Raw genomic sequence first — 24121 nt, forward strand, 5'->3', positions numbered from 1 at the left:
GTTTTGCACATCGAGAGACTGAAATTTTTTCCCATTCCTCCTTGCAAAACAGCTCGAGCTCAGTGAGGTTGGATGGAGAGCATTTGTGAACAGCAGTTTTCAGTTCTTTCCACAGATTCTCGATTGGATTCAGGTCTGGACTTTGACTTGGCCATTCTAACACCTGGATATGTTTATTTTTGAACCATTCCATTGTAGATTTTGCTTTATGTTTTGGATCATTGTCTTGTTGGAAGACAAATCTCCGTCCCTGTCTCAGGTCTTTTGCAGACTCCATCAGGTTTTCTTCCAGAATGGTCCTGTATTTGGCTCCATCCATCTTCCCATCAATTTTAACCATCTTCCCTGTCCCTGCTGAAGAAGCAGGCCCAAACCATGATGCTGCCACCACCATGTTTGACAGTGGGTATGGTGTGTTCAGGGTGATGAGCTGTGTTGCTTTTACGCCAAACATAACGTTTTGCATTGTTGCCAAAAAGTTCAATTTTGGTTTCATCTGACCAGAGCACCTTCTTCCACATGTTTGGTGTGTCTCCCAGGTGGCTTGTGGCAAACTTTAAACAACACTTTTTATGGATATCTTTAAGAAATGGCTTTCTTCTTGCCACTCTTCCATAAAGGCCAGATTTGTGCAATATACGACTGATTGTTGTCCTATGGACAGAGTCTCCCACCTCAGCTGTAGATCTCTGCAGTTCATCCAGAGTGATCATGGGCCTCTTGGCTGCATCTCTGATCAGTCTTCTCCTTGTATGAGCTGAAAGTTTAGAGGGACGGCCAGGTCTTGGTAGATTTGCAGTGGTCTGATACTCCTTCCATTTCAATATTATCGCTTGCACAGTGCTCCTTGGGATGTTTAAAGCTTGGGAAATCTTTTTGTATCCAAATCCGGCTTTAAACTTCTTCACAACAGTATCTCGGACCTGCCTGGTGTGTTCCTTGTTCTTCATGATGCTCTCTGCGCTTTTAACGGACCTCTGAGACTATCACAGTGCAGGTGCATTTATACGGAGACTTGATTACACACAGGTGGATTGTATTTATCATCATTAGTCATTTAGGTCAACATTGGATCATTCAGAGATCCTCACTGAATTTCTGGAGAGAGTTTGCTGCACTGAAAGTAAAGGGGCTGAATAATTTAGCACGCCCAATTTTTCAGTTTTTGATTTGTTAAAAAAGTTTGAAATATCCAATAAATGTCGTTCCACTTCATGATTGTGTCCCACTTGTTGTTGATTCTTCACAAAAAAATACAGTTTTATATCTTTATGTTTGAAGCCTGAAATGTGGCAAAAGGTTGCAAAGTTCAAGGGGGCCGAATACTTTCGCAAGGCACTGTATTGCATATTTGAACATAGGATTGTGTTACAGTAAGATGGGATGTATATGCATACCCTCTGTGTTGACTGTGATCCTGCGCCAGATGCATATTTCATCAATGCAGCCTGGTTGCCAGTTTAGTTCTGCTTAAGACAACAATGAGAATGGAGTTGTTTACCATAAAGGAGTTCGCAAAAGTAGCACCAGATTTGGCAACCGTACTGTCACCAATGCACTGTTTCAGACATTGTCTGCATACAAAATGGCAACATATTCCCTATATAGTGCACTACCTTTGGCCAGAACCTCATGGACCCTGGTCAAACGTTTTGCACTCTGTAGGGAATAGGGTGTCATTTCAAATGCACCTATGACTTTATTCCTGTGGAATTTGTATGTTTCTTTATTCTGCCCCGTGGCCATTAAGTAGCATGTGTCTCATCGCCATCACGTCCTGAACCTTACGACTTAGAACACCGCATCATAATCAGTAGCACAAAGGACATATTTTGTTAGTCATTATATTTATGATATTATATTTCATTTTATATTATATAAAAATAAAAAAAAACATTCTATTTAACATGTCTAGCAATAAGATTTTCAAATTAAATTGTATGTGGTAAAAGTACCAGTATATACACATGTATCAATATGAAGTGAATTTTGCTGTATGTAATACATTACTAAATTAAGCCTACTGCAGTGCAGTTGTCTGCTGTCTCTCAAGTGCTCTGCTTGTTAATGCATTTCCTCAGTTGACTCTGCCTGACTTTATTGACTTTTAAGGGTTTGGTAATTTGGTCAGTGCCCCACTGTTGGCATCAGCTTCAGTATTATCCAAGAGATGTGTAATGCTACGTTCACGTCATTGTCAGAAACTTGGGACCTCTGAGTTCAAATGTTATTTGTGTAGAGCTCCCTATTGGTTGATTCTGATACTTACCGAGTGGGAAACTCTTTCTACAATGAGCAAGCAAGTCGGAAATGTCTGAGTTTCTGACATGAAGTGAATGTGGCATAATAACAAGTATGTTGTATCATCCATCCCTATTTCTAGTGAAAACATACTCCAATGTAAATACATTTTATTTCCCTCTTTATATTAACATCTTTGCAGAATGCAGGCAAATCATCTGTGATCTGATTCACATGGTGATGGTTCCCTGCTAAGCTCTGGTCCACGGGTCAGATGACCTCACACAGCCTCTTACGACATTCAGAGGTCCTGTGGAGGTAACATTCGACAGCACACAGAACAGAAGCCGCATGGCTTATCATATAACCCATCACGTGCCACACAGCCAGGTCATTAGGTTATGACACATGTGTCACGCTATGCCGGGCTCTAGGTTTTTGGTTGGCCGGATTTGGCCGACTCACTGTCATTGGCTGTCCTGGTGTTGTGTTTCGACCAGACCGTGGTTCAAATGGTACTGCTGACACTGGGCTATAATCCTTCACACGCACGAACACACACAGCTCCCAGACAGTGTTGGTTTCAGCTAAATGGTTCTAGAAAGCTTGGGAGAGAGAGTCGTTAGAGTAGACAGTGGACAAATTTCATAATATCAGGAATCTGTGACCAATATTGTATTGACCAGACACATACGGCTTTCAGAACTTTTTGGAGGGGAAAATGTTTGACCGTTAAAAAAAACGATTTCCACATAACCTAACCCCCAAATCGTAAACCTAACCCTTAAGCTTAAAATAGCATTTTAACAAGCAGTTCTTGTTTTCCTACCTTTTCAGGACATTCAGGTGAATTGTTTGGACATTGGGGTCCTGATAATGTAGGGAAACAAGTACAGACACACACACTTATCTAACTAAGCAGAGGTTCAATTACTTCTGTTTCATAATTCATTATGTCAGATATTTAATATTTTAATCATGTAAAATGTGCGTGGTTAGATTAAGTACAGTATTGCCAGCTAGAGAGAAAGTAGCCTGAGGGCTGAACGACTGAGAATAGTTTTCAGATGGAATCCTCAAGAGAGGGTCAATAAGCTTCTTTGTTAAGGGCAATGTGACAATGACATTTTACAAAGCAATGTAGAAACAATAACTCCATTATTGGTAACCAGAGACAGGGAGTTAAATCTATGGAGTTATCCAGACAGATTGTCATATTTCCCATCATGCTCAGTTGCAGGTTGATTTTTAAAATAATTTGTTTCAATATCTTCGCATGTACCGATTGTTTTTAATCTTATGCTACACAAAGATAAGAAACTTACATTTCTCTAAACTAATCCAATCTGTAAGTGGCTGGATTTATAGCAACCGTTAGTGAGATACAGTGGGGGGGAAAAGTATTTAGTCAGCCACCAATTGTGCAAGTTCTCCCACTTAAAAAGATGAGGCCTGTAAGAAATCCAGTAAATCACATTGTAGGATTTTTAAAGAATTTATTTGCAAATTATGGTGGAAAATACATATTTGGTCACCTACAAACAAGATTTCTGGCTCACAGAGCTGTAACTTCTTCAAGAAGCTCCTCTGTCCTCCACTCGTTACCTGTATTAATGGCACCTGTTTGAATTTATCAGTATAAAAGACCTGTCCACAACCTCAAACAGTAACACTCCAAACTCCACTATGGCCAAGACCAAAGAGCTGTCAAAGGACACCAGAAACAAAATTGTAGACCTAAACCAGGCTGTGAAGACTGAATCTGCAATAGGTAAGCAGCTTGGTTTGAAGAAATCAACTGTGGGAGCAATTATTAGGAAATGGAAGACATACAAGACCACTGATAATCTCCCTCAATCTGGGGCTCCACACAAGATCTCACCCCGTGGGGTCAAAATGATCACAAGAACGGTGAGCAAAAATCCCAGAACCACACAGGGGGACCTAGTGAATGACCTGCAGAGAGCTGGGACCAAAGTAACAAAGCCTACCATCAGTAACACACTACGTCGCCAGGGACTCAAATCCTGCAGTGCCAGACGTGTCCCCCTGCTTAAGCCAGTACATGTCCAGGCCCGTCTGAAGTTTGCTAGAGAGCATTTGGATGATCCAGAAGAAGTTTGGGAGAATGTCATATGGTCAGATCAAACCAAAATAGAACCTTTTGGTAAAACCTCAACTCGTCGTGTTTGGAGGACAAAGAATGCTGAGTTGCATCCAAAGAACACCATACCTACTGTGAAGCATGGGGGTGGAAACATGCTTTGGGGCTGTTTTTCTGCAAAGGGACCAGGACGACTGATCCGTGTAAAGGAAAGAATGAATGGAGCCATGTATCGTGAGATTTTGAGTGAAAACCTCCTTCCATCAGCAAGGGCATTTGAAGATGAAACGTGGCTGGGTCTTTCAGCATGACAATGATCCCAAACACACCGCCCGGGCAACGAAGGAGTGGCTTCGTAAAAAGCATTTCAAGATCCTGGAGTGGCCTAGCCAGTCTCCAGAGCTCAACCCCATAGAAAATCTTTGGAGGGAGTCGAAAGTCCGTGTTGCCCAGCAACACCCCCAAAGCATCACTGCTCTAGAGGAGATCTGCATGGAGGAATGGGCCAAAATACCAGCAACAGTGTGTGAAAACCTTGTGAAGACTTACAGAAAACATTTGACCTCTGTCATTGCCAACAAAGGGTATATAACAAAGTATTGAGATAAACTTTTGTTATTGACCAAATACTTATTTCCCACCATCATTTGCAAATAAATTCATAAAAAATCCTACAATGTGATTTTCTGGATTTTTTCTCATTTTGTCTGTCATAGTTGAAGTGTACCTATGATGAAAATTACAGGCCTCTCTCATATTTTTAAGTGGGAGAACTTGCACAATTGGTGGCTGACTAAATACTTTTTTGCCCCACTGTACACCCCAAAATGGTGTTACATTTCCATAGAAGTTACATTTACTCTGTAGACGTGGAATGACATATAACCTGGTGTTACACCATACTGGGGTTGGAGGTGAATCAAACACCCATGTCCAAATACTACCTCCCATGGCTTATAAATAGCGTATTGCAGTACATGGGTTGACCATAGAATTATTTATTAAAATACAACTCTCAAACTTTGAATACCACTAGAGGGTCATTGTAAAAGGTTGAAAAAGGTTATGGGATAGATTGACGACAAAAAAAAAACAACAAAAAAAAAAAAAAAACTGTTACCAAACTACAAGCCTTTTGTAAGGACCAGATTATTCGAAAACGTAGCCTCGGGGGATTACTTTAAAAACAAGAATGCTACGCAGGAGAGAGGAAGTAAACTTGTGCTTTTTAAATCGAGCAATATAACAGATGGGTCCACCTTTTGTAGCACCCGTTCATTGAATTTGTTTAAATGTGAGCACAGTTCACCTTATAAAACAAAACATTGTCACAACTCCCTAGTTTATTGTAATGTCACTTTATTACATTCAGAAATTCCAACAACAAAAGCATGTTTCCCCAAAGTCAAATGTTCACCGCCCACATATTGAACAACCGCAATGGTCAACATGAGGTAGATGACTCTGTGGCCAAGCCTACCATGGGTTGGGTCGCCAAATCTTTAGCAAGACACTTAAAATACCCACAAACAGATAATACTTCAGTGAAGATTGTGAGAAGCAAATTGCATAAGTTACTGTATGTGTTCATCTCATTTTCTACAAACAAGACACATTCTATGGGTCAAAAGGGTATGATCAATATCGAAGGGTCTGATCATCAATCAATCCGATGAATCAATCAACACGGTCTGTCTTTACTGATAGTGTCATCAATATTTTCTCGGTGTCTTTGTTCATCATTTACCCCGTACAGTTCTGATGACAATGATCAATACTTTTTTGGTTGTTGCTGCTGGCAAGTTGTTTAGTGCAAGTTCACATTTCCTACCCCTCAACATTCAGTAGATAAGACTCAAGAGCTCTTGGTCTTGTGCAAAGCCTTCGTCAATGGTTTTCAGAAGAGGCTACGCTTTCTTGATTTGAGCTCGCTCAGTCAGCATGCAATCAATATTATTACACTTCCATATGATTATCAGTCCAAAATGCTTGTTCAAATAAATAAGAATCTCTCATGTAAAGGACATGATTTTCATGAAAATGAAAAAAAAATGAGAATCATCTGACATGAGAAAAGCCAGGGAAACGAATGCGGTAAGAGGATAAAATCTTAGGTAGATTCTTTGCGCCTTGGCTGGCAAACACAAGAAAATGCAGACAGAAAGCCATCATCATGACACCCAAACATTACCGCTAAACGTGACACAATACAAACAAACAAAAATGGTCAGAAACCCTCCGCGAGCCGTAACGGGGTTGATTGAATATATTAATAATGTAAACAAAGCTTTTAACAACAGACAGTTGTCCTCAAATCCAACGTAACCTCTTAACCCCAACCAGACAGATGTTTCGTCACAATTTCTTCAATTGGATTGGCCTCTCCATTGTAAGACTTATTACAATATTACCCTTCACTGCAAATGAGTGATCTATGTAACAACATCACTTAATAAGGCATATTCTTTGGATGACCCTGTGCAGTAACATATAAAAAACATTCCTACCTGCTTTCAGGAAGATGAATTGACCTACAGTATTCATCTGATGATGCCAGCAGTCCACGCCCACTCTCTGATTATCCATAGTTTCGTGTGAAAACCCTGCAACTGTAAGTCAGTTGACTGGATGAATTAAGGTAGATGGGGGAGGCCTAAGCCATCTATCTATACTATCAGGCACAGAGAACAGATCACTGAGTACTATTACAATCATAAACAAGGCCACAGGCACAGTCAATAGCAAGATAGATAGAGGTGCCACTGAAGCTTTGCTCTTTCTATAGCATCCTCATCTAGTAGTGGGAGCTACTGGGATATATACATCCTCCGCATAACATGAAATAGAATTGTACTTTGTATCTGAGCATCAAGCCTTTAGAGCTAACTGATTGGTCAACAGGTCTCTTCCTGCTCTCCCTCGCTCCATTTGATTGGCTCAGTTAGATGATCAAAAAGACATCGTCATAGGAACAGTTCAGTTTGGGACAACATGTTGCAATATGAAGGCACAAGAGCAACAGGATCCCTTACGGTGGCTTACCAGTCAAATGTAAGTGGACAGGACTGTACACTACACAGTGGCTTAGATATCAACTCGACGCTTTTTCCCTGACTGAGCAGCATAGAAATGGATATACTAGACCTAGATGATAGAGTTCTAATACACTCCAGAATCTATAATATTTACACTAGTAATCTAACAACGGAGTGGGATTTTAGCGAGAGGAGAGGAGAGTAGAGGAGGCAAGGTGCAGATGTGTATGTCTTTTGTGGCTCATATCAGGGGTATCAACAACATTATACAATGGGTAATAAGTAACAACACTTGACACTGAAGACGAGAGAAAAGCCGTAGTTTTCCTTTAGCGACGGGCAACTCGTTGCTGCCTCTCCCTTCAAAACCCTGAGATAAATCGTATGTCCGTGACGGAACATCCCGACAAGAGCTGTGTTCGCCACAGCGCCACGTTTACAGTCTTTGAATAAGTCCCATTATCGATGACGAGAGTCCCTTTTTGCAGCAAGAAATACGTCAACATATCCAGAAGTTCACTGACAATGCCGATTTTTGCACAGTAAAGTCTTTGAATTTGAATCAGGCTCAGATTAGGGACAGACCCCAACACAAGTCTGAGTTAAAACTCACTGTCCAACCACTTCTGTTCCAAACATAGCGCAGCGTTGTGGAGGAGCTCATACTGTAGGAGGAGAAGACATCACATCCACATTGATGACGGCCACGTGTCAATTTTTTGGGCTATTTGGCCTTGATGTGCCCCAATACTCCTCTCTGATCTCCTGACATCATTGTGATTGTTAACTGGTCTGAGAACAGATGTTATACTCCTGCGTGATCAGGGTCTGTGTGACAGGAGGTCGGCTAAACAGATCTGAGAACAGTGGTTGTATCCCCCTAACAGACAGGGAATCGTTGTGATTGTTAACTGGTCTGAGATCAGTGGTTAGTGTGTATCCTTCTGTCTGGTATGGGTGGATGGGACAAAAGGGCCATTTGGGCAGGTCTGGCAGCAGTCTCAGGGTCAAACATGGCGTCCTGTGAGAAAGTAAAGGGGCCGGTCTTCGCTGCAGTTGGCTGTCTGGAACTCATCCCGCAGACGAAACTGCCACTTGTCCTCCAGCTCCAGCCGTACGATGGTCTGACGCAGGGAGTTACGGTCCTGGCAGATCACACACAACGTGGCACCTATGGACAGGGTCAGGGGTGAGGGGTCAGAGGCCATAGGTCAGGGAACCAATCAGAAATGTCCTATGGTTTTCCTGCTGTATATGCATGTATTGCAATATAGAACAAATCCAAAAAATGGCATCAATGAAGTTAATTTAATTGGAGATGAATAACCCTTGGCTTCACATACATTACATTGACTTAACCTCCCAATATTGGTTATGGTTTAGCAACTCGAGATGACGTTACACTTAACATCACATAAGGGCTAAAAAACAACAACATTGAAGTAGCATCAGTTACCTTTGAGGAAGCTGAACTCCTTGAGGAGGTCAGAGACGACAAAGGAGTCACACAGGTAGAGCAGCAGGCCGCTGAAGACCAGACCCTGGTGGTCCAGGTTAGTGGAGTGTGGTCGGGAGCTGACGTAGCACACTGACACCTGCGGATGCAGAAAGCACAGTCACGTCTCTGCCATCTCAGTCGGGACTTTTAATCATGGAAACAGTTTGTGGGATCTGTTCTCACTGTAAACCTGCGCTGGGCTGATTTTTTTATATTTTTTACATTAATCTATTTAGCAGAAAATCAATGCATGTGTTGGACACATGAATATCAAGATTTTCACATTCTCCCCACCAGACTAGCTCAGCTCGTACCTCATGGAAAGCCTATGTTGAGGTAGCTGTCTATGGACAGCACTGAGTTGCTGCATACTTCATGACCTGTGTTGAGGTACCTCAGCTGTCTATGGGTTGGATCTTACCTCAGGGCTTATGTTGAGGTACAGTAGCTGTCTAGGGGTTGGATCTTACCTCAGTGCTTATTTTGAGGAAGCTGTCTATGGGTTGGATCTTACCTCAGGGCCTATGTTGAGGTAGCTGTCTATGGACAGCACGGGGTTGCTCCTGTTCTGTACTGCCTTGGGGAACAGTCTGTGGCTGCAGCTCTGGAGAAACTTCTCCAGGAGGAACTGAGCCGGGGCGGCCAGGAGGGTGTGTTCACTGTCTGGGGCACAGATGTACTGGGATGGGCTGATGGGGGTTGGGCTCTCCATCACCTAGAGGGGGAGCAGGGAAGGCGTTAGGATGACTGACTGTGTTTCAGACTACACACACACACACTATATAGATATATATATCTCAGACCAGGAGGTGAGGTAGAAAAAGGAGGAGCAGGACACTCACGATGAGTTTGGGTTTGACCAGGAAGTCCTTGTGTCCTCCAAAGAGAATTTGTTTCTTCATCAAGCTGAAGTGGTTGAAGCGACAGAGCAGCAGACCATTGCTGTTGGCTCTCAGGTTGAAATCCACCTCCTCACAACTGTACCTGTTGAGGTCGTACTGGACATCCTGCGTCAGCTCAACGTTGAGCATGACAAAGTCGTGAAGGTGGCATCGGGAGAAGGGCAGGGCTGGCAGGCGGCGGGCCAGGGCACTGCTCCACTTGCGGGCCCCGCACACGGCATACATGGAGATCTTAGGAGTGGCCTCCATGTGCTGCAGCACCGTCTTTAAAGACACGTTGGTCAGACTGGGCCCGGTGTCTGCCATATCACTGAGGGAGACAGGGAAGAGCGGGGGAGACAGATATTAGTATTGAGGTTGATAAAGGAGTCCAGATATATACGGTTCTTTCTGAGAATTCCTTGCTGATGGATAGCCATGGACCAATAATTGGACTCCTTCTGGGGTGTTTTTTGTGCATGTGTCAGTTTCCCCCAGCAAACCGGGAACATCCCTTGATTCTCTATGTCCCCTATCCTCCAGGCCGGCTCGGTCCTCCCCTCCTGCTCCGTGGCTCGACGACTCATTGCGAGCTCACAGAACAGGGCTCCGGGCAGCCGAGCGGAAATGGAGGAAAACTCGCCTCCCTGCGGACCTGGCATCCTTTCACTCCCTCCTCTCTACATTTTCCTCTTCTGTCTCTGCTGCTAAAGCCACTTTCTACCACTCTAAAGTCCAAGCATCTGCCTCTAACCCTAGGAAGCTCTTTGCCACCTTCTCCTCCCTCCTGAATCCTCCTCCCCCCCTCCTCCTCCCTCTCTGCAGATGACTTCGTCAACCATTTTGAAAAGAAGGTCGACGACATCCGATCCTCGTTTGCTAAGTCAAACGACACCGCTGGTTCTGCTCACACTGCCCTACCCTGTGCTCTGACCTCTTTCTCCCCTCTCTCTCCAGATGATATCTCGCGTCTTGTGACGGCCGGCCGCCCAACAACCTGCCCGCTTGACCCTATCCCCTCCTCTCTTCTCCAGACCATTTCCGGAGACCTTCTCCCTTACCTCACCTCGCTCATCAACTCATCCCTGACCGCTGGCTACGTCCCTTCTGTCTTCAAGAGAGCGAGAGTTGCACCCCTTCTGAAAAAACCTACACTCGATCCCTCCGATGTCAACAACTACAGACCAGTATCCCTTCTTTCTTTTCTCTCCAAAACTCTTGAACGTGCCGTCCTTGGCCAGCTCTCCCGCTATCTCTCTCAGAATGACCTTCTTGATCCAAATCAGTCAGGTTTCAAGACTAGTCATTCAACTGAGACTGCTCTTCTCTGTATCACGGAGGCCCTCCGCACTGCTAAAGCTAACTCTCTCTCCTCTGCTCTCATCCTTCTAGACCTATCGGCTGCCTTCGATACTGTGAACCATCAGATCCTCCTCTCCACCCTCTCCGAGTTGGGCATCTCCGGCGCGGCCCACGCTTGGATTGCGTCCTACCTGACAGGTCGCTCCTACCAGGTGGCGTGGCGAGAATCTGTCTCCTCACCACGCGCTCTCACCACTGGCGTCCCCCAGGGCTCTGTTCTAGGCCCTCTCCTATTCTCGCTATACACCAAGTCACTTGGCTCTGTCATAACCTCACATGGTCTCTCCTATCATTGCTATGCAGACGACACACAATTAATCTTCTCCTTTCCCCCTTCTGATGACCAGGTGGCGAATCGCATCTCTGCATGTCTGGCAGACATATCAGTGTGGATGACGGATCACCACCTCAAGCTGAACCTCGGCAAGACGGAGCTGCTCTTCCTCCCGGGAAGGACTGCCCGTTCCATGATCTCGCCATCACGGTTGACAACTCCATTGTGTCCTCCTCCCAGAGCGCTAAGAACCTTGGCGTGATCCTGGACAACACCCTGTCGTTCTCAACTAACATCAAGGCGGTGGCCCGTTCTTGTAGGTTCATGCTCTACAACATCCGCAGAGTATGACCCTGCCTCACACAGGAAGCAGCGCAGGTCCTAATCCAGGCACTTGTCATCTCCCGTCTGGATTACTGCAACTCGCTGTTGGCTGGGCTCCCTGCCTGTGCCATTAAACCCCTACAACTCATCCAGAACGCCGCAGCCCGTCTGGTGTTCAACCTTCCCAAGTTCTCTCACGTCACCCCGCTCCTCCGCTCTCTCCACTGGCTTCCAGTTGAAGCTCGCATCCGCTACAAGACCATGGTGCTTGTCTACGGAGCTGTGAGGGGAACGGCACCTCAGTACCTCCAGGCTCTGATCAGGCCCTACACCCAAACAAGGGCACTGCGTTCATCCACCTCTGGCCTGCTCGCCTCCCTACCACTGAGGAAGTACAGTTCCCGCGCAGCCCAGTCAAAACTGTTCGCTGCTCTGGCCCCCCAATGGTGGAACAAACTCCCTCACGACGCCAGGACAGCGGAGTCAATCACCACCTTCCGGAGACACCTGAAACCCCACCTCTTTCAGGAATACCTAGGATAGGATAAAGTAATCCTTCTCACCCCCCCCCCCCCTCTTAAAAGATTTAGATGCACTATTGTAAAGTGGCTGTTCCACTGGATGTCTTAAGGTGAACGCACCAATTTGTAAGTCGCTCTGGATAAGAGCGTCTGCTAAATGACTTAAATGTAAATGTAAATGTAAATTGCCAGGACATTAGCTAACTTTCCCATTAAGTTCCAGTTAGGGTTTTATCTTACATTAGGTTGATAACATCCAAAAACATTGAAATATATATATTTAAAAAAATATGTTCTGGGTGTCACGTCCTGACCTTAGTTCCTTTTGTATGTCTCCATTTTAGGTTGGTCAGGGCATTCTGTGTTTTGTTCTTGTGTTTACATTTATGTGTTTGGCCTGGTATGGTTCCCAATCAGAGGCAGCTGTCAATCGTTGTCTCTGATTGAGAACCATACTTAGGCAGCCTGTTTTCCCACTTGTTTGTGGGTGGTAATTTTCCGTTTCAGTGTTTTTCACCATTCGGGACTGTTTCGTTTTTTCTTTATTCGCTTGTCTTCTGTGTTCATTAAATAAATATGACGAACACTTACCACGCTGCATATTGGTCTGATATTTCCTACTCCTCCTCAGTAGAGGACGACAACCGTTACACTGGGAACGTTCTTACAACACCAGGTGAATGTTTTATACAAACGTTATATATTAATCAGCACAACTGGACAATTTTGGGGTTCTGAGAACTTTTTGGGGCAACCTAATAAATGTTCTGAGAATGTTCACAGAACCTGTTTTGGTTTGCTGGGTCTGTTGTAACCCATACCTGCTGCTGTCCTGGGGTTGGTGTGAGTTCCAGAGCACACAGGAGTCATCCATCATGACTATAAAGGGCCAGACTTCCTGCCTCTTGAACCCCTGCTCTTCCAGACGGTTCCTCTCCAGCTCCAGGTTATGGTACGACAGCTCCTTGATCATGAACCGAGCCGCCCCTGGGACAGATATGACAGTAATGTTACTGACAGTGGTTGCTCTGGTCAAAAGTAGTGCACTATACAGAGAATAGGGTGCCATTTGGGACACACTAGTTCCCTAATGGGATGCCGCCCCATAATAACTATAATGATACAGTACATATGCTGGTGGAGACCCACTGATATTTCATTTATTTGCCTGGCCACATGACCTGACCAGGAAGAAGTCTGGTGTCTAGTTATGACCAAGGACAATTCCAACAGCTTTAAGTGGGCCATAGTTACAGCTTGTTTGGTCACAGTAGAAAAACATTAGCCAACCACTGACCCAAGAACTCTACCACAGAGTTTCACCTCCAACTCTAAAGCTCCAACTCACATGACAGTCTGAACTTTGACCTGAATTCCAAGTTTTACTTTGTTGGTCAGCCTTTACCCAATGCCCCTATTACTGCACCTGGAATGTGCTTGTTGTACTGCAACACTATTGGTCCATCCAGAAAGACTACACACCTAAATGGTGGACCCAAATATCAGACTACTGGCCTGCTGGTGTTCTCATTGGCCAGGCCCTTCCCTTTTGGTTCCTGCCATATTCAAATCTCAAGTACCTACTATAGTTGTGTCCAAACATGCTTTACTCAACAGATGGCAATATAGACACAGTATATCTTTCACACAGACTGCTGTAGATGCATCATTATCAGAGAGAGATAAGCTACTGGGCAAACTAAGAATGTAAAATACATTTGTGTATAATTAAACGAATGCCTAAATATAGTTTATACATCGCAAGGCAACTCTATGGTTTCTTTGTTGAGTGTTTTATCACAAACGACTATGGGCCTCAGTGCTACCACTCAGCAGGGAAACACCTTACTGAGCACTATGCTGGGACAAAAACCTGTAGTACTGCAACTATCCAAGCAGGATTGAAGATAATAAACCAATAAAATGAGTTAACCTATTTAAATGACTGGTTGCCAGACACTCGGAGTAGAGCAAAGTTTCCCCTAGACGCTGATTTTGGGTCAGTTTCGTATTTTCCCCACTAATGGTTAAGGTTAGGATTGAGGGAGGAGAAGCTGATCCTAGATATGTACCTAGGGGAAACTATACCCAGGTGCCCAAACACTCACCAACTCCTGCACTGTTGAACATGGCAGGAAGCACCAGCAGGATGTGGTTGGGCCAGTATTTCCTGTAGTGGTGCATCTCGTACTGCTTGACCACCAGGATGTGGACGTGGGCGGTGCCTTCCATGGCGTGGAAGATGTTGAGAAGGCCGTGCTCCTGGCGCCCCGTGGTCGGGGTGAAGATGGGACTTTTCAACAGACTGAGGTCCTGGGATGGGAGAAGGAGAGCTGTAGTTAAAGACGTATAGTGCAGCAGGCTACGGTGCAGGTAGCCTGATCAAGCAGACTGAACACTGAGCTATGGCGAGATCAGGCTGGTTCCACTAGGCTAGGGCCTAGTAGCATCAAACAACTGAAGTGAGCGAACGAGAGACACATAGGTGCATAGTTCGCGCTGTGTGTGAAATGTGGCAACACCTTGTAACGTGATGATGTGTGTGCCTGTGTTGCTTATGGCACTATTTCATTTAAGCACATAGAATGCACTACTGATTACAGAAGCTGAAGGATGAAAACATTCCTTGTCAATATTGATAACATTCATCTTGGGCACAACATGATTGGGGACACTGCCCTGTGTAGGGTGCTGTCTTTCGGATGGGACTTTAAAACAGGTGTCCGGACTCTGAGGTCATTAAAGATCCCATGGCACTTATCGTAAGAGTAGGGGTGTTAACCCCGGTGTCCTGGCTAAATTCCTAATCTGACCCTCAAACCATCACGTTCACCTAATCATCCACCGTTTACAATTGGCTCATTCATCCCCCTCCTCTCCCCTGTAACTATTCCCCCAGGTCGTTGCTGTAAATGAGAATGTGTTCTCAGTCGACTTACCTGGTAAAATAACGGTTAAAAAAATCGAATAAAAAAACATTCTTAGAACTCGAGGGCTGTCTCAAGGTTTTCCCCCAATCCCCACTGATTCCCCCCCCATCACCCTTTACCTTAGCAGCGATGAGGGGCAGCCTCATGCTCTCCAGGTGACTGCCCTGCTGGCTGAAGACAAAGTGCTGCTCCTTGGCCTTGGGGATGATGAAGTGGAGCTGCACCTCCTCTCCCAGCATGGACGAGCAGAACGTGAAGGCGTGGAATGTGCACTCCGACAGCTGAACACAAACACGCACATGGTTGCGCACACATTACACACGCATAACACACATTATTATACACATTTACACTTCCAGTACAGACAGAGCTGCACCGGTCAGCACACGTCTCAGCACAAAAGGCTGACCCGCTCAGCACACCAGTCGTTCTACAAGCTGGACGGTGGTTTTTCGATAGGTTTAGAAAAGGGGGGAGGGGCTTGAGACCAAACAACACAGCATTAGGCGTTAAGCCAATAAATCAAGTTCTCCCTTGAGACAAATGATCTCTTCACAATGACAAACTAGCTACCCTTTCCTTCCCAGGGCCGTTTATTAATATCTAAATACTGTACAAGGCTCTTTTCCCTCCCTGTGTACTCACCTGTGTGGCTGGGCTGGCTTCACAGTAATGGTGACACTGATCACAATGGTGAAATGCATTGTGGGCTGCGAACATACTCAGCCGTATCGACACAGTTTCCCTCTTCACAGGCATTTTGCTCTCTCCTTCCAGTTTAGGATCTGCGTGGACAAACATTACAGTTATACCCATATGCTATGGGACAAAGCTGCATGTACAATATACATAGACAGTGAAGCTTGAGGTAGAAGGCGCAGCAATATCTGACCCTGAATCAGGGAAACAAGGGCAGCTTCCTCCTACAATGACAGGGATGGGAATAAGAGTTTATTTCTGCTAACCTTTCAAGCCCTTTGGCATCTTGTAACTGTAAACAGCGCTGGCCCTCCTGAACTTAGGGTCTCTGGGGAGGAGGTCGAAGGGCAGTTTGAGGAACTCCTCAATGTCTGGCCACTGGGTGCTGGCTGGGGGTGTGGCCTCGGACATATCCGTCATCGCTAGAAGAGAACGATACAACATACATTGACATCAGCCTCAGTTTCTCGACTAAGACAGTATGAGAGAAAATGAGAGAGAAAGAGGGAGAGAGAAAGAGGAACAGACAGATAAAGAAAAGATTAACTAGGGGATCCTGCTCTCCTCACCTTCCTCCAGCTCCTCTTCATCATACACATCCACCTCAAGCAGTCTAATCAACATACGGAACAGGATGCGTAGAAACTGCAGGTAGGCACCAGTCTTCCCCACCTATCAGAGTGACAAAACAGAGTTGTTCAACCGATCACAACCTATCTGGTTTTTACCACTGACACTCATTGCATGCAGCCATTGCCACTCAATCTGCGATATCCATTCGAATACCGTCATTATACACAATCGCCTCTTAGGACTCCATACAACTAGGTCGATATTCTCTTGGTTGAAGAGGGATAAGTGAGGAAAATGAATATCAGCATGCCGCTCTAGAATACGATGCATGACTTATACAGGAGAGAAGCTGTCATTGATATAGACAAGAGGTCATATGTTAATATGTGTATGGTCTCTAACCTGTGGGGGCCCGCTGAGCAGCAGGCGTCGTGGGTGTGGCCCTGGGGGGGCCTCGTGGTCGGCATGATGTTGCCTGGCTACGGTCCACTGTCTGTAGAAGAGGCTCTGCTCTGACCCTTGTAAGTTAGGGGTGAAGAGGGGCCTCAGCGGGCTGCTCCAGCCCACATCGGCGTGAGGCAGCAGGGAGAAGGAGCTCAGCTGGCTCCCTGATTCTCCAGCCAGGAGGTTGTAGGCCGCGCGCGACAGGATGACAGTCCGGGGAGAGACCCGAGGCGACATGCTGCCCCGGCCGCATTGCGTAGACTGACTGGGGTGCTGGGTCGAATAGGTGGAGGGGGAGGAGGAAGAGGAGGAGGAGGAGCAGAAAGAGGGAGGGGCATTGGCAGGGCGGGAGGTGGCACTGCCCAGGGAGTCACACTCCTGTTTGACCCGGCGGGGGGATGTTGAGGTCGTGCCAGTCCCGTCTTCCATCATGATGCTGCTTGTCTTGCCTCCGGGGGGGCAGGAGGAGGTGGAGGGGTTCTGGGAGGAGTCAGGGATGTCAGAGGAGCTGACCCTGTTCTCCGCCAGAGAGCCTGGGGAAGGGAGAGGCATGGGACGGTGAGAGAGAGAGTTCAGACTCATAGTACAGTATTTCAAAATGATTTCATAAACACAACTGTAACACCATCACTACGCAGTATTCTAAACCCTTACAACAATCATCTCGTCCCAATTTCCTAAACATGTTGGGTCTCTTTTGTCCAGCGACCTACCGGGGCCTCTGGTAGCAGCGCTGCTGTTGCTCTGGGGCCTCTCCAGGTCCATGTGCAACTCTAGGTCTGGGTCCTGAGGGCCACTGGTCTTGTCCGTCTCTGGGTCCTTGGGGGCCATGGACCTGCAGGGCTCCTTTACCACCCTCAGGGACACGTAAGAGCAGGCCAGACCCACCTCCTGCTCCAGGGCCGTACGCGTCAGGTAGCTGGAGTCTATCAGACGCAGGTCACAGTACTTCAGGGACCTAAGGGGGAAAGATCCAGTATAAAGGTGAGGTGGAGGATTTTAATCGATTCTACAAAGTCAAGCCAATTGACGATGCACCTTCTACAGCAGATGTAGATGCGGTCATGTCAGTAGTACCTTGGAAAGGTTTCTCCTAGAGGGTCTTTTCCAGTGAGGATGACAATGCAGGGAAGACCCTCCAGATCCTCATAGGTGTGAGGGATCCAGTCTTCAATTTCACAGCCCCGCCAGGCCTGCCGAAACAACACAACACACAATTAGAAATGTTTCGGAGCCAAATTAAAACCAGGTTGTTATGTCTCAGTCTGATGAAAGACATTTTTTTAAAGACATCTTCATCAAACCACTTCTTTCATAGAGGGGTGGTGTTCAAGGTCATCTCAATATCAAATCATTTCTGGGTAACAATTAAGTACTTGTTTAATTGTGATTGTTTTCAATTAAAATGACCCCCCCCCCAAAAAAAAAATATATATATAGCTTCTTGGGAAAGAGCAATTTCTCAAGCAAGAATTTTGCTAGGCCTGTCTTGGAGTGGAAAACTGAAAACTAGCTGTTAATGGCAGAGAAGTTTGGAATTTTCTTTCTTATTGTGCTATTAACTAACTGATGTCACCAGGCAGGCTAAAACTCCAACCCACCAAAACTGACTGAAATTTCAGGCGGTCTTTTCAAACAGCTCTTATCATCATTTTCACAATTTCACAGTATTATTCCAACCTCATAGTGTGGAAATAAATATAAAACACTGGAAATCACATTGACTGCACTGGGCCTTTAAGAATAGGCAAATACAAATTGGCCACCCTGCCCTCCCTCCTGACCTCTCGTCTCACCCTGAGTCGGTTAGCGAAGTGTCGTGGAAGGCTGAGCTCGGTGGCAGGGCTTCCCAGCAGCACAGCAAAGCAGAATTGAAGACCCAGCTTGTCCCTGACGTCCTCCAGACGCTCCCGGGCCAGCATGGCCAGCTGCAGAGAGGGCACCCGGACCAGCAGCATGTGGCCCCGGCCCTTGGTCCCCTCCCGGCCCGGGGCACTGATCAGATCCTCCACCATGGCCAGGGTCTCCGGGGTGATGTGATCCCGTAGTGAAGGTGAGGAGGTCAGAGCCATCATGGCTTCAGTGTACTGCTGGATCAACAGGTAGCTCCTGATCACCATGCTGTGCAGGTGGGGGTGTCTGCAACCAGGAGAGGAGAGGTGGTGGTGTTAGATGTGTCAAGGCAGGTTTGGTGTCCAGGTGAACTGGTTGAGCAGCTTTTTGGGGAGCTGGTCAAGCAGGGGCTTTCTGATGATCTTGAACTTAAACTTTTAAAAATTGTTGATATGTAAGAAATAAAATTCAAATTAAAGGTGTGTGTGTGTGTGTATATATCTATATATATATATGTTTGACTTTTATGACAGCGAGTGTGTGAGAGAGAGGAAGTCCCTAAACCTCCTTAGGTCCGTTTCAGACAATTTTTTGTGAACGCGTGATTGGCTTAACTTTGGTAACAGCGTAAACACTCCAAAGGAACTCCGACCCTTCAAAAGAGCCATTTACATTTACACATTTAAGTCATTTAGCAGACGCTCTTATCCAGAGCGACTTACAAATTGGTGCGTTCACCTTATGACATCCAGTGGAACTGCCACTTTACAATAGTGCGGCCTCCCGAGTGGTGCAGCGGTCTACGGCACTGCATTGCAGTGTTGCGGGGTCACTACCGGTTGTGACCGGGAGTCCTATAGGGCGGCGCACAATTGGCCCAGCGTCTTCTGGGTTTAGAGGAGGGTTTGGCCAGGGGGAGTTTACTTAGCTCATCGCGCTCTAGCGACTCCTTGTGGACCGGGCACCTGCAGGCTGACTTTGGTCGTCAGTTGAACATTGGTGCTTCTGGGTTAAGCGAAGGGATGTTAAGAAGCGCGGTTTGGCAGTGTTAAGATAATGGGCATAATGCCAACCCAGAGATGGCGCTAGTGGGGCACCTATCTAGGATATATAAACAAACCTGTAACTTGTAAGGAAAGGGTTATGCTTGCAGTTCACCAAACTCTCCGATGGGAGTCATTCACATACAGATAATAACATGGTGTCAGAACCAGGATTTGAACCCTCCAATAGGAGACCAGAGCCATGCCACTCAGTTTGAAGAGGTGAACCATGCTACTGATCAAATCATCGCCCCGCAGACACGGTGTAACGATGTGCGCTGGGAGTAGGGAAGCAAGTTCAGGGAGTCAATGTTTGAATAAATAAAAGAAACAAGTGAACACAAAACACAAACAGCGCACCGACATGAAACAGGAACAATGACTGGGGAAGAAACCAGAGCGAGTGACATTTAAAGGGCAGGTAGTCAAGGAGGTGATAGTAGAGTCCAGGTGAGTCCATTATGCGCCTAACGCTGGTGACAGGTGTGCGCTCTAACGAGCAGCCTGGTGACCCAGAGGCTGGAGAAGGAGCACACGTGACACACGGGAAGATCCTAAGAGGCTGGCTGGACACAAGAGAGAGTCCGCCCATCCTGGTGAGGGACTACTGGACAGAAACGAACTCACAATGCAGTGAAGAGGTCATCTACAAAGGCGACAGGGTGGTAGTGCCATGAACTCTACACCCGACGATTCTCTCTCGTATCCATGCAGGGCACCCAGAGGTCGAAGCCAGTCTCAGGAAAGCCAGAGACTCAGTATTCTGGCCCAACATGACCCAAGAAATGTAACATTTTGTGGCTGTGTGCAGCATATGTAATGCTCATCTACCTAAGCAGCAAAAGGAAACGCTGCACCCACATGACGTACCAGCACGTCCTAAAGAGGGAATGGATCTGTTCACGTTCCTTTTCCGATTGTAGTGGACTACTATTCAGATTTTTTGGGCGGTGGAGAAAGTGATTGACACAACAGCCGCTTGCATCATTGGCTGTTGTAAGCAGCAGTTTAGCATATATGGCATACCTGACAGTGGTGTAGTACCGGATAATGGGCCACAGTTCACGAGTCAAGACTCTTGCTTGCAAAAACCTGGGAGTTCCATCATGTGACCTCCTCACCCTACCACAGTCAGAGTAATGGTAAAGGCGGAGTCAGCAGTGAAAATAGCAAAGACTCGCGTCACAAAGGCTATGTGTGGCAAGCCATTTAGCCTGTGCTTCAGCAGCAGTCCTGTACAGAGCTTAATGTCTAGACGCACCCGCTCTGTTGCCAACAGCTCCCAAGCGCCTCGCACCAAAGGTAATTGGAGATGTTCAGGCACACAAACGTGCAGATCAGGACAAGTCAAAACATTACTATGACCAGCATGCAAAACATCGGCCTGTAATAAAACAAGGCCAAGCTGTCAGAGTGCTCCTGTCACCTCACGCCAGAGATGTCACATGGAGTCTTGGCACATGCATAGGGCACGTCAGCGCAAGGTCATATGAAGTGGAAGTAAAGGGCCGAAAGTATCGAACGGAAGGACATACGCCCAGTTCAGGAGAGCACAGGGCACAGGAGGGCCATAAGGGGAGACTGGGAAGACTGTCCCTTAGGTATGGGGACAATGTCCCTTAAGAGATGAACAATTTTTTTTAAATCTTATAAAAATAAAATAGTTGTTGATAATGTAAATAGGTATTTTCACTGAGCTATCAAAATGGAAAGGAAGATGTTAAGATAATGGGCATAATGCCAACCCAGAGATGGCGCTAGTGGGGCACTTATCTAGGTTATATAAACAGGTGCATTATGAGTGTCTGATTAGGATGTCATGACCTGTAACATGTTATACCTTTGGAAAGGATTATGATTGCAGTTTACCAAACTCCCCGATGTGAGTTATTCACATACAGATAACAGGCGGGTCATGTTTCGGAGGACACGTGACTCGACCTTCGCCTCTCCCGAGCCCGTTGGGGAGTTGCAGCGATGAGACAAGATCGTAATCACGAAATTTGGAAGCAAAAAAGGGGGTATAAATGACAATATATATATATATAATAATAAAACAAAGAGCCCCTGAAGCAAACTGAACCGAGACCACCTCGATTTAGGTTCGCAGTCTGGTTCCCTTTTTGAAGGCTATGTGAACACAACACTCCCCAGGTTCCCTTGTCATTATTCCCGCACCACACACTAGACTATTGGAACAACGTTTCCCCTGCCATAACCCCTGACATCGGTGTCACGAAAGAGAGAAGATGATGTGCAGGTTCATGGAAAAAAAGTGCATTGAGTGAATGTTTGAAAAAGATCTGGGTTCCTTTCAAAACATAGCAATATGAATGCAAAGGGGACTCTGACCACAAAAATAAGTGAGCTGGCAAAATGTCCAGGTGCCCTCATTCAAAGGCAAGGGCAGTGTGAATACAAAGAGAACTGAGTTCTTTAGCTTTTTTTATACCCCAGAGTTCACTTTAAAGAGGACTGAGATCGGTTCTTTTAAAGAGTACCAGTGGAGACTGGTAGGAGGGGCTATAGGAGGACGGGCTCATTGTAATGGCTGTAATGGATAGTATCAAACACAGAAAACATACAGAAAACATAGACTCCGTTCCATTTGTTCCATTCCAGTAATTACAATGAGCCTGTCCTCAACTAGCTCCTCCCACCAGCCTCCACTGAAGAGGACTATAATTCTTTGGGATAGGGGGCAGCAATTTCACTTTTGGATGAATAGCATGCCCAAATTCAACTGCCTGATACTCATCCCCAGAAGATAAGATATGCATATTATTGGTAGATTTGGAAAGAACACTGAAGTTTCTAAAACTGTTTGAATCATGTCTGTGAGTATAACAGAACTTATGTAGCAGGCAAAACCAAGGACAAACCATTCAGATTTTTTGTTGTTGTTGTCACTGTCTTTTCAATGAATTTTCATTGGGAAACCAGACTTGCTTGCAGTTCCTACCGCTTCCACTGGATGTCACCAGTCTTTAGAAATTGGTTGAGGTTTTTCCTTTATGGAATAAGAAGTACGGCCATCTTGAATGAGAGTCACTTGAAGTGGACTGTCAGAGAGGCACGTGACCAGAAAAGTAGCGTCAGTTTGTTTTCTTTTTGTATTGAACACAGATCATCCCGTCTTCAATTTTATCGATTATTTACGTTTAAAAATACCTAAAGTTGTATTACAAAGGTAGTTTGAAATGTTTTGGCAAAGTTTACAGGTAACCTTTGAGATATTTTGTAGTGACGTTGGTCAAGTTGGAACCATTGTTTTTCTGGATCAAACGCGCCAAAAATTGACATTTTGGATATATATTTTGAACAAAAGGCCCATTTGTGATGTTTATGGGACATATTGGAGTGCCAACAAAAGAAGTTCGTCAAAGATAAGGCATGATTTATATTTTATTTCTGCGTTTTGTGTCGTGCCTGCATGGTTGAAATATGCTACTCTCATTGTTTACTGTTGTGCTATCATCAGATAATAGCATTTTATGCTTTTGCCAAAAAGCCTTTTTGAAATCTGACATGTTGGCTGGATTCACAACAAGTGTAGCTTTAATTTGCTATCTTGCATGTGTGATTTAATGAAAGTTAGATTTTTATAGTAATTTATTTGGAATTTGGCGCTCTGCATTTTCCCTGGCTTTTGGCCAGGTGGGACGCAAGTGTCCCGCCTATCCCAGAGAGGAACACCCTTAGAGATTTTATGAGCCCTAAACCCTGACCCAGAGTGACTGACTGACCTCTCCAGCAGTGTGTTGATCATCTTCTCGAATGCGTCGTCACAGCGCAGGATGGGACTGGCCACCCCCCACTGCAGAGAGCTGCTGTAGTCCCTCAGGCCAAAGTACACCAGGTCCTTAGGAGACAGCTCCCCCTATGGGTGGAACACAGGAACATCAGCTGCTGTCTGAGCAAATTGACTAATCTCTCTGTCTATTAGTTACATCTACATGTCTGACCAATAATTTATATATACACTAGACACCAATAGGGGGGAGCTGTGCTGAAGCCAAAGTGCCGCCATCTTGGCACTCCCCCAAAATTGTACAAAAGCAAAAAAATTACTCAAATAATGTACATGTAATTCCATATAGCTGCCACCAGGTGGCAGAGATGAACCACTGCGCAGGGCCACTCACCAAGCTGTCGGTGTTGGCTGGCCAGTGCACCTCATTGTGGACGCTGATGCGGGACTGTCGTGTCTGCAGGGTGAATGGGAAGCAGCTGACCTGCAGCACCAGCAGATTCATAGCCTCCAGAACCTCCTGGCAGTTTACCACCCTGTCAGCCAGACCCTGAAGCTCTCCGTGGCACACCGAACCAGACAGGGCACTACACAGAGAGAGGAAACAA

General features: G+C 45.8%; 1 protein-coding gene across 1 annotated transcript in view; it reads right to left on the bottom strand.

Moving 5' to 3' along the window:
- Positions 1-5687: 5687 nt before the first annotated feature.
- Positions 5688-24121, bottom strand: part of greb1l (GREB1 like retinoic acid receptor coactivator) — a 46254-nt gene continuing 27820 nt past the window's right edge. The window contains exons 18-33 of the mRNA XM_029623393.2: positions 23908-24100; positions 23509-23642; positions 18683-19025; positions 17964-18079; positions 17600-17844; positions 16845-17419; positions 16439-16541; positions 16136-16291; positions 15816-15955; positions 15290-15451; positions 14349-14553; positions 13062-13227; positions 9721-10090; positions 9393-9593; positions 8837-8975; positions 5688-8551 (exon numbers count right to left, since the gene is read on the bottom strand). Of these exons, the coding sequence (XP_029479253.1) occupies positions 8388-8551; positions 8837-8975; positions 9393-9593; positions 9721-10090; positions 13062-13227; positions 14349-14553; positions 15290-15451; positions 15816-15955; positions 16136-16291; positions 16439-16541; positions 16845-17419; positions 17600-17844; positions 17964-18079; positions 18683-19025; positions 23509-23642; positions 23908-24100 (3412 nt within the window). The 3' untranslated portion in view covers positions 5688-8387. The remainder of the gene's footprint in view (positions 8552-8836; positions 8976-9392; positions 9594-9720; positions 10091-13061; positions 13228-14348; positions 14554-15289; positions 15452-15815; positions 15956-16135; positions 16292-16438; positions 16542-16844; positions 17420-17599; positions 17845-17963; positions 18080-18682; positions 19026-23508; positions 23643-23907; positions 24101-24121) is intronic.

Source organism: Oncorhynchus nerka, linkage group LG20 (genome assembly GCF_034236695.1).
Source record: "Oncorhynchus nerka isolate Pitt River linkage group LG20, Oner_Uvic_2.0, whole genome shotgun sequence".
NCBI lineage: Eukaryota > Metazoa > Chordata > Actinopteri > Salmoniformes > Salmonidae > Oncorhynchus > Oncorhynchus nerka.